The sequence below is a fragment of the Schistocerca piceifrons genome, chromosome 2 (assembly GCF_021461385.2).
Source record: "Schistocerca piceifrons isolate TAMUIC-IGC-003096 chromosome 2, iqSchPice1.1, whole genome shotgun sequence".
Classification (NCBI taxonomy): Eukaryota; Metazoa; Arthropoda; class Insecta; order Orthoptera; family Acrididae; genus Schistocerca; species Schistocerca piceifrons.
Genome location: NC_060139.1, coordinates 402,029,903 through 402,041,478, shown reverse-complemented (window position 1 = coordinate 402,041,478; position 11,576 = coordinate 402,029,903). Strand labels below are relative to the sequence as shown.

Sequence of the window (11,576 nt, the reverse complement as noted above, 5' to 3'; positions counted from 1 at the left end):
AGTGAGGCATCATTTGCACACTGTACTAATGCTGTTCAATAGATTTAAGTTTTTGGAATGCATTAAGTAAGTTAGTTGGTGACTCAGGGGAGGGACCAAACAGCAAGGTCCTCGCTCCCATCGGATTGGGGAAGGATGGAGGACAAAGTCAGCCATGCCCTTTCACAAGAAGTGAGTTAGGGAAATCATGGAAAACCTAAATCAGGATGACCGGACATGGGTTTGAACTGTCATTGTCCTGAATGTGAGTCCAGTGTGCTAATCACTGCGCCACCTTACTCAGCAATCCAGTAAGTCTGAAAAATCAGACCGCAGATGCTACACCATTGGAGTGATGTGATTAATGCACAATATCACAAATCCCAACAGGAGATAATGGTAGAACACACAACGAGTCACTTGTACACAGAATACAATGTAGGTTACAAAAGAAAACTTTTTTTAAGTCCATACAATTACTTGATTATCAATACATTAACATTTAAAAACAAGGTGGAATAGGAAAAATTGAAAACATTTCAATAAAAGATAATTTATGTATGACTGTAAAGGTTTTATTTTCTTCATAAGTGGAATTCATAATAATCATATATCTGTTAAAGAATCGCCCTTACCAGTTAGTGTTGGTACTGGCAGACGATTTGTTGTAAATCCCTGAATATCTTGCAGCTTACTAGTTAAACATTTACATGGATTCTCATTTGCATAACTATAAAACTTGTACAAGCAGTGCTACAGCAGATAATTATGGCAAGGCACATCTTAGTAATATTATTTTGTTGTTACAGGCATTTAAGATGAATACAAAATATAAACATATCAAATATAAAAGCAATGTGTAACAATAAAAGCAAAGCAGTTCTGAAACTTCTTTGTAACCAATAAAAAATAAATGTTGTAAAAATTAAATTATTAAAACCACATAAAGTTAAACAAAATATTTTGGAACATACAGCATAATAACAGAACACAATCAATGGTCCTGAAATAATACTTAATCAACCGTTTCCTTCAATTTAAGAACAGTGGCCTGATTATGAAAATGTATGTTTATTTCTGAAGTTTTCTGCAACCATGGCTCACCATCTACCTGGATAGGTGCAGGTGATTTCAAAGTTATCTGCAAAATATATTTATGGAACTGAAATGTTGTTACAGTTTACTTTCCTGACAGACAAAAAAAAAAAAAAAGAAGGGAGAAGTGGAAATTATGGCTGAAATATAATTTTTTAATTGTCAATTTGTTATGAATGCTCAAAAACTTACTTGATTACATTAGCTCCTATTAAGACTGCAACAAAAAATGTGCACTCTGTGAAATAGTTTAATACTGTGGAAGTGTCATTTGGTACACAAACATATATCTAAATAATTATCATGTCCATAATTTATGAAGAAAGATGGAAGGTAAGATGTTAGTAAGCTGACATTCTTAAACATAATAACATGAATGATTACAAATTAAAATAAGAAGAGGGAGCCACTTATCTGTAAATGACAGATGTGCAGCGCTTAGAAACGATGTAACAGCACATAAATTTTACAACTTTTCGGCTATCACTTTTATTCTATGAGGGCAATTTGAGAAGTTGACAGACTCACCACCAGATGTCAGTGCTACTGCAACAAGGTTCCTCTGTAATAATAGGTCATTATTTATGAGTAAACGTGATATATCAGTGCTCTGGGTAGAGATCTTCGGTGCTGACATTTCTCTGTTGTTTTTTCCATGTAGTGATTTGTGAAGATGGAAAAAAAATAGGAGTCAAGCAATGACTAAGTGCTCCATAAAGAACAGTATGGAAGCAAAGGAAATTCATGCTAATTTTCAGAATCCACTGGTGCGTGCAGGGGAGGGAGGACTCTCTGCTCCTTCACATTCAACAGTCACCAGTGGACAAACAAATTCAAATTTGGTCAGGACAGGTTAGGTAATGATCTGTGTAGTGGTCAGCCAAGTGCATAAAATGGTCATGGAGGATTGCTGACTGAAAGTGCAAGAAATTGCTGATGCTGTAAAGATCTCATCTGAATGGGTGTATCACATTTTAGGAGAGGAGTTGGATATATGAGAAAATTATCTGCTAAATGGGTGCCACAACACTTAACACAGGATCAGAAATGTATCAGAATGGAAATGTCTGAACAATATTTGCCCCATTTTTAGAGAAACCAACAAGGTTTTTTGCATTTGTTTATGATCACAGACTAAACTTGGGACCACTACTACCCCAGAGAAAAAATGACAGCCAAAGCAGTGGAAACGTGCTGATTCACCACCACCAAAGAAAGCAAAAGCAATGCAGTCAGCCAGAAAGGTAATGGCACCAATTTTCTGGGATACGAAAGGAATTCTACTGATAGATTATCTTCCCACTGGTCAAACAATTACAGGACAATACCATGCTAACCTCCTGGACCAACTACAGAACAAGATACATGAAAATTCCAGGCTTGGCAAGGAGGAAAGTTATCTTTCACCGAGAAAACATGGACCCTCACACAAGTGTTGTTGCCATGACAAAAATACATGAAGTAATATATGAATTGTTGCCACATTCGCCTTGTTTGCCTGATTTGGCTCTTCCACACTTCCATCTCTTCCCCAAGCTCAAAATTTTCCTCAGATTCTCTTCAAATGAAGAACCGACAGGCAAAGTTGATGGGTATCTTGCAAGATTGGGAGAAGTTAATTTTCAATATGGGATCAAGACGGAGCATTGCTCGACCAAATGCATTGTGTACAGGGAGACTACATTACAAAACAAAAAAGTTTCATTGAGGTATGTCGTTTCTTCTATTTCATTCTGAGAACTTTTCAAACTAACTTCATAGTTTAAGTACACACACACACACACACACACACACACACACACACACAGATGAACGAACATACCCACACCTGACCCCAGTGACATTTGCATTTGGGTGTGTTTCTGTGGTTGTGAGTTATGTGCTTTAACAAGAAAATGAGTGGTAGCTCGAGAGCTTAGTAGTGCCTCTGTGGTGTTATATGTTTTTATGTGGTAAGCATCATTCAGGTACACCCAAATGGCTGCCTTTGATCATTTGTGTTTATTGTTTGCTTCCTAGAATTTTTCACTCTTGTACTAGAATCTAATATTGTTAGTCAATATATACACATCCAAAATATTCTTTTGCCTATAGATAGTCAACCAAATGATGATCAGTACAGAATGAAACTAGATGTCATAGTAACCAGATTTATACTTAGCAGCTTATGGCGTACTGAAAATATTAACCTCTAAATTTATGAAAACCATATCCTTTATTCTGTGCAGTTCTGCATGTCATTTTCTGTGAAGCTGTGCAGAAGCTCCATCACTTTTTATTTCTGGTATGATATGGGAACACATTTGTGGTAAATCGCTCATTCACTGGCACTACTCTGACTTATTTGGATTAAACCTGTCATAGTGTAAAAAAACTGTGAAAGTTGAGAAGAGTCCTGCACTAGCAACAGTGAGAAATAGTTCTTCGTAATGAGAGCAATCTCGCTTCTTTTGTGTCAAGGTATTACTTTCAAAATTCCATGAACATTTAGGAACACAAAGATCTTGAAAAATTTTTATAATCTGTCTGAAGAAAAAAAGCCTGTAATACATGCACTCACTCACGTAATGACACTCAAAGTGCACAATGAAACAGAAATGATCATTAAGAGGCTTAGCTCATCTTCACCTCATGACCAGAACTATCAGTTGTGGAAAAGAACGAAAAAGAATGAAGTTTTTTTGTCTTTTGAATGAATGTTCACTTTTCATGTATCTTTTCCTTCCTTTTCAGTTTACCCAATATCCTTTACTCTTTGCTTCTTTAGTTGTCATCCATTTCCTTAGTTAAGCCTTTTATTAGCAACAGTCACGGGACTCCATTCCACTTTCTTTACAAGGGTAATCTCAAAAGTTCTCCTATTTTTTATAAGTACATAGACCTGTTTATTTTTACAATGGTTTACATTAGTTTACAGCTTCAACATTTAGCTATTTTTCAACATAATCACCATTTCTGTTGATGCATTTTTGTAGACGCTGTGGCAGCTTTTGTATGCCCATACCAGCTTGCCGCCATGCTGTTTAGAAAGTTATGAACCTCTTCTTTCACCTCGTCGTTGGAGCTGAATCGCTTTCCGGCCAAATGTTCTTTTAACCTAGGGAAGTGGGTGCCAAGTCAAAACTATAGGGTGGGTGGGTGATTATGTTCCATTGAAACTGTTGCAGGAGAGCAACAGTTTGCCGAGCAATGTGTAGGCAAGTGTTGTCTTGGAGAATGTGTACGCCCTTGCTCAACATTCATCTTCTCCAGTTCTGAATTTCCCGTTTGAGTTTTTTTAAGAGTCTCACATTACCTGTCATTGTTAATTGTGGTCCCAGCGATTCAGCTACGACGATGAGGTGAAAAAAGAGGTTCATAATTTTCTGAACAGCATGGTAGCGAGCCGGTGTGACATGGGTGTACAAAAACTGCCACAGCATCTACAAAAATGCTTCGACAGAAATGGTCATTACGTCGAAAAATAGCTAAATGTTCAAGCTGAAAACTGATGTAAACCATTGCAGAAATAAACAGGTCTATGTACTTATAAAAAAAATAGGAGACCTTACTTTTGCAGTTACACTCATAGATTCCGTAATATGTCTATTCTATTCACATGCAATGAATATCAGACACTTTCACCCTATTGCTCAACAAAATTATCTATGTCGTAAGGGGAACTTGTAATTCTTCTTCTGCAAGCACCTACAGTGAAACAGAAGTGGAATGAGGCAAAGTAGAAAGTATGAAAATTTGTCAAATTCTTTTGGATGGAAAGGTACTGTATTTGGAGTGAAATAGAAATGAAAGCCCCCCCATGAACCATGGACCTTGCCATTGGCGGGGAAGCTTGCGTGCCTCAACGATACAGATAGCCGTACCGTAGGTACAACCACAACGGAGGGGTATCTGTTGAGAGGCCAGACGAACATGTGGTTCCTGAAGAGGGGCAGCAGCCTTTTCAGTAGTTGCAGGGGCAACAGTTTGGATGATTCGACTGATATGGCCTTGTATCACTAACCAAAACGGCCTTGCTGTTTTGGTACTGCGAATGGCTGAAAGCAAGGGGAAACTACAGGCGTAATTTTTCCCGAGGGCATGCAGCTTTACTGTATGATTAAATGATGATGGCATCCCTCTTGGGTAAAATATTCTGGAGGTAAAATAGTCCCCCATTTGGATCTCCGGGCAGAGACTACTCAGGAGGACATCGTTATCAGGAGAAAGAAAACTGGCGTTCTATGGATCGGAGCGTGGAATGTCAGATCCCTTAATCGGGCGGGCAGGTTAGAAAATTTAAAAAGCGAAATGGATAGGTTAAAGTTAGATATAGTGGGAATTAGTGAAGTTCGGTGGCAGGAGGAACAAGACTTTTGGTCAGGTGAATACAGGGTTATAAATACAAAATCAAATAGGGATAATGCAGGAGTAGGTTTAATAATGAATAAAAAAATAGGAGTGCGGGTAAGCTACTACAAACAGCATAGTGAAAGCACTATCGTGGCCAAGATAGACACGAAGCCCACGCCTACTACAGTAGTACAAGTTTATATGCCAACTAGCTCTGCAGATGACGAAGAAGTTGATGAAATGTATGATGAGATAAAAGAAATTATTCAGGTAGTGAAGGGAGATGAAAATTTAATAGTCATGGGTGACTGGAATTCGACAGTAGGAAAAGGAAGAGAAGGATTCGTAGTAGGTGAATATGGATTGGGGCTAAGAAACAAAAGAGGAAACTGCCTGGTAGAATTTTGCACAGAGCATAACTTAATCATAGCTAACACTTGGTTCAAGAATTATGAAAGAAGGTTGTATCGATGGAAGAACCCTGGAGATACTAAAAGGTTTCAGACAGATTATATAATGGCAAGACAGAGATTTAGGAACCAGATTTTAAATTGTAAGACATTTCCAGGGGCAGATGTGGACTATGACCACAATCTATTGGTTATGAACTGTAGATTAAAACTGAAGAAACTGCAAAAAGGTGGGAATTTAAGGAGATGGGACCTGGATAAACTGAAAGAACCAGAGGTTGTACAGAGTTTCAGGGAGAGCATAAGGAAACAATTGACAGGAATGGGGGAAAGAAATACAGTAGTAGAAGAATGGGTAGCTTTGAGGAATGAAATAGTGAAGGCAACAGAGGATCAAGTAGGTAAAAAGACGAGGGCTAGTAAAAATCCTTGGGTAACAGAAGAGATACTGAATTTAATTGATGAAAGGAGAAAATACAAAAATGCAGCTAGTGAAGCAGGCAAAAAGGAATACAAACATCTCAAACATGAGATCGACGGGAAGTGCAAAACTGCTAAGCACGGATGGCTAGAGGACAAATGTAAGGATGTAGAGGCTTATCTCATGAGGGGTAAGATAGATACTGCCTACAGGAAAATTAAAGAGACCTTTGGAGAAAAGAGAACCACTTGCATGAATATCAAGAGCTCAGATGGAAACCCAGTTCTAAGCAAAGAAGGGAAAGCAGAAAGGTGGAAGGAGTATATAGAGGGTCTATACGGGGGCGATGTTCTTGAGGATAATATTATGTAAATGGAAGAGGAGGTAGATGAAGATGAAATGGGAGATATGATACTGTGTGAAGAGTTTGACAGAGCACTGAAAGACCTAAGTCGAGACAAGGCCCCGGGAGTAGACAACATTCCATTAGAGCTACTGACAGCCTTGGGAGAGCCAGTAATGACAAAACTCTACCATCTGGTGAGCAAGATGTATGAAACAGGCGAAATTCCCTCAGACTTCAAAAAGAATATAATAATTCCAATCCCAAAGAAAGCAGGTGTTGACAGATGTGAAAATTACCGAACTATCAGTTTAATAAGTCACAGCTGCAAAATAGTAACTCAAATTCTTTACAGACGAATGGGAAAACTAGTAGATGCCGACCTCGGGGAAGATCAGTTTGGATTCTGTAGAAATGTTGGAACACGTGAGGCAATATTGACCCTACGACTTATCTTAGAAGAACGATTAAGGAAAGGCAAACCTATGTTTCTAGCATTTGTAGACTTAGAGAAAGCTTTTGACAATGTTGATTGGAATACTCTCTTTCAAATTCTGAAGGTGGCAGGGGTAAAATACAGGGAGCGAAAGGCTATTTACAATTTGTACAGAAAGCAGATGGCAGTTATAAGAGTCGAGGGACATACAAGAGTCGAGGGACATGAAAAGGAAGTAGTGGTTGGGAAGGGAGTGAGACAGGGTTGTAGCCTCTCGCCGATGCTATTCAATCTGTATATTGAGCAAGCAGTGAAGGAAACAAAAGAAAAGTTCGGAGTAGGTATTAAAATCCATGGAGAAGAAATAAAAACTTTGAGGTTCACCGATGACATTGTAATTCCGTCAGAGACAGCAAAGGACTTGGAAGAGCAGTTGAACGGAATGGACAGTGTCTTGAAAGGAGGATATAAGATGAACATCAACAAAAGCAAAACGAGGATAATGGAATGTAGTCGAATTAAGTCGGGTGATGCTGCGGGAATTAGATTAGGAAATGAGACACTTAAAGTAGTAAAGGAGTTTTGCTATTTGGGGAGCAAAATAACTGATGATGGTCGAAGTAGAGAGGATATAAAATGTAGACTGGCAATGGCAAGGAAAGCGTTTCTGAAGAAGAGAAATTTGTTAACATCGAGTATTGATTTAAGTGTCAGGAAGTCGTTTCTGAAAGCATTTGTATGGAGTTTAGGCATGTATGGAAGTGAAACATGGATGATAAATAGTTTAGACATGTTCTGAGGCATCAAGGGATCACCAATTTAGTACTGGAGGGCAGGGTGGAGGGTAAAAATCGTAGAGGAAGACCAAGAGATGAATACACTAAGCTGATTCAGAAGGATGTAGGCTGCAGTAGGTACTGGGAGATGAAGAGGCTTGCACAGGATAGAGTAGCATGGAGAGCTGGATCAAACCAGTCTCAGGACTGAAGACCACAACAACAATAACAACAACAGAAATGAAAGGAGAGAAAGTAAAAATAATGAACATTTGTCTTTTTCTGTTTGATGAAAAAAATAGGAAGCTCACATTAGAGCGCAATTTGCTATCTGTAAAGGATAGTAATACAATTACACTAAGGAAAACCAACTGTTTCCCTCGCAATCACATGCTGAAGTATATTTCGTAATGAAGTATTAGACATTAAAAATGTGGAGATTTTATCAATAAGCTGCACATCAGATATTTGCAATATGGATAGAGTAAATATTCTTACAAAGTAGCAGCAGATGAAACACGTTGAAAGATTTAAATTTGTTATCTCTCATAGACAGGGCCTCTGTTTTGTTGCAGAAGTGAGATGACGGTTGCAGGAAATGTGCTAACAATTAAAAATTAAAGATAAAGAAAAATATCATGTATAATTAAGCACTACCAGTCTCTTTCTCTTTAATAATTCACTGTTCACCCAGCTAAAGGAGGCCCTGGTTCTAAAAGCTAGCAATTGTGTATCTTTCAAAAAGTTTACAGCTGCTGTTGTTTGGTGAGTACATTCCCTCTATCAGTGTCATCAGTTTTCAATTCAATGATCACTCGTACATCACATTGTTAGTATGTACGTAATTTGACTGTCATTGCTATAGTAGTAACATTTTATGCACTGTGGTAAATGAGATGATAAGGCATCAAAAGAATCACAGCCAATGGCGAAAGCTACAAGACAGCATAATTTCCAAGATACATGTGTTCGAAACGGGACACGTTATGCGACCAAAGACACACTTATGCTGCCAGTCAGAAGTATCCAGCATTATTGCATGTCTTTGCATAAAACATATAACAATGAACAAAAATGTGAAAGTCATTAAGTCACATTTGTTCTAAAAAAGGACTCATTATTGCAGTTAAACACTTATGTGATGGATGGATTGATGAAGTTAAAGGGGCCAAACTATAAGGTCATCGGTCCTTTAATCCTTTGTGTGTCAAGCTGGGAATAGTCCACGGAGAGGAAGGACAAAAAGGACAAATACCAATGGACTCAATTGCATCTGAGAATCAAGAAAACCATGAGATAGAAGCAAGTAGATGTGAGAGAAGGGGAAAAGGGAGAAGATGGGAGAGTTGCCCCACCCAGAAAGCAGTTAAAGCCCCTCCACCCGAGTCATGTTATGCGACCAAACTCCACATCCAATTGGTGCTTCCACACTCTCCATTACTACAAGAAAACTAGCTACATGGACAAGATAAAATCTCAGGAAACAGAACAATGATGACAAATTTGTCAACCAATGACAGATGTAAAAGAGAAGAATTAAAAAGGTGATACCCGCTGGATCCAGGCCAGACCACCGAGCAGGGGCCGCCATGGGCCCCTTGGCGTGGAGCTAGCAATGGGGCACCCCTCCGGTCCCTCAAGTGACCAAAGAGGCTACTGTGCCTTAAGTCATAGAGAGAAGTAAAAACCACTTTCACAGGTAAAACATGAAACCAGATCAGCCACTTTGGCAGTCCACTAGCACCAGAGGTAGCATGTCAACAAGCTTACAGTTTTGCCATTATGGTGGCCAAATTAGAGCAGTCCAGCAGGATGTGGACCACCTTAGACAGGCACCACACTGACAGTGGTGTGGATCCTCACGTTGGAGGATATGGCTGTGGGTCAGCTAAGTGTCGACAATGCAAAGTTGATAGAGGACAGTAGATTCCTTGCGAGAAGCATGAAGGAAAGTCTGCCACATGGTTGTGGTCTCCTTTATGGTTTGCAGTTTATTTGGAAAAGTTGGGCACATCAATCTGAATTCCAAGCCTCCAATGACCTGCAACGATTGTTGGCATAGAGTTGATCGAAGGTCCAGTTCCAGTACCCCCACCTCTAAAGCCTGGAAGCCAACTTGCCAACCGGTCAGCACGTTTGTTCCCTGGAATCCCAATGTGACCAGGGGTCCACATAAGGACAACCAACCATTCGGCATGGTGGATATCATACAGGAGATCCTGGACAATCACAACCAATGGGTGTCAAGGGTCGCACTGGTTGACTTCCTGGAGACTACTCAGGCCAATTACGAATGACTCGCCAGTGTATGAATGAAGGTGGCTGAGGGCTTGAGCAATGGCTATCAATTCTGCAGCAAATAAACTGCATCCATTTGGAAGGGAGTGTAGGTCACTACCTCTTGCATGTGTGTAGGCAAAACCAGTTCATCCATTGACTGTACAGCCATCAGTGTAGGCCATGTCTGAGCCTGGAAATGCATCAAGGACAGCCAGCAGCAGGCAGTGAAAAACCATAGGATCTATTGAGTCTTTCGTTCCAAAGGAGAGGTTGAGGCAGATCCACGGATGGGGTACACACCATGGGGGTACACATGATTTGCCCCTGATGGAGGCAACAATGGGGTAAGGTGGAGTTCAGGGCAAAGACTCTGTGTGCAAACTGCACTCTTGACTCCAGGTCTCAATCTCTGTTGTGGAGGTAGATTTCCCTATCAGCTCAGATGCTGAGGGAGCACAGCAAATCTGTACTGCAAAGCTGATCAACAGTTGTTGGTGTCTGATCTGTAGGGGAGGGATGCCAACCTCCACGAGCAGGCTGTTCATCGGACTGGTCCAAAAGGCACCTGTTGCAAGTCAGAGGCCACAATAGTGTATCAGGTCCAGTAATCACAATGCTGAAGGAAATGCAGAGCCATACGCCAGGTTCCCATAATTGAGACATGGCCATATCAGAGCTTTGTAGAGCTGTAAAAGCATAAAATGATCTGTGCCCCAGCTGGTGTTACTAAGACAGTGAAGAGTATTAAGATCTGACAAGTACGTTTGCTTCAGTTGGTGAAGGTGGGGAAGCCACATCAACTGGGCATTGAAGACTAATCCCAGAAAACGATAAGACTCCACCACATTGAGCATTTGGTTACTGAGGTATATATCTGGTTGAGATGGACAGTACAATGGTGATAGAATGCATGACACATGTCCTGGTGGCAGAAAACCAGAAGCCATGGGTGAGAGCCCAGGACTGTGCCTTTGATATGGAAGCCTGCAGTCAGCATTCAGCAACACCCTCAGTTGAGGAGTAATAGCAGATGCAAAAGTCATCGGCACACAGGAAGGGTGACACTGTAGACCTCAGAGCTGCAACTACACCACTGAAGTCATTAGAAAAAGAGGCACACTCAATACAGAGCCCTGTTGAACCCCATTCTCTTCCATATGGGGAATACTGTAGGCAGCACCAACTTGAACCTGTAAAGTACGATGAGACAAGAAGTTCCGGAAAAAAATTGGGATTTGGTCCCCAAGACCCCACTCATGGAGGGTAATGAGGATGTGGTGACACCATATTGCGTCATATAAGTCCTATGCAAGTCAAAGATAACAGCAACAAGATGTTGATACCAGATAAAAGCTGACAAAACAGCAGACTCCAGGTGGACCACGCAGTAGAACGACCTTGCCAAAAACTGCCCTGGGATGGAACCAAAAGACCCGGGGACTCTCGGTACCAACCCAGCTGTCAGCTCACCATACATTTGAGCATCTTGCAGGCAACATTAGTG

At 40.3% G+C, this 11,576-nt stretch overlaps 1 protein-coding gene across 8 annotated transcripts in view; it reads right to left on the bottom strand.

Moving 5' to 3' along the window:
* Positions 1-532: 532 nt before the first annotated feature.
* LOC124777348 (diacylglycerol kinase epsilon) overlaps positions 533-11,576 on the bottom strand; it is a 197,903-nt gene continuing 186,859 nt past the window's right edge. For all 8 annotated transcript variants that reach the window (XM_047252717.1, XM_047252715.1, XM_047252716.1 and 5 more), the window contains one exon: positions 533-1,120. In XM_047252717.1, the coding sequence (XP_047108673.1) occupies positions 995-1,120 (126 nt within the window). In that variant the 3' untranslated portion in view covers positions 533-994. The remainder of the gene's footprint in view (positions 1,121-11,576) is intronic.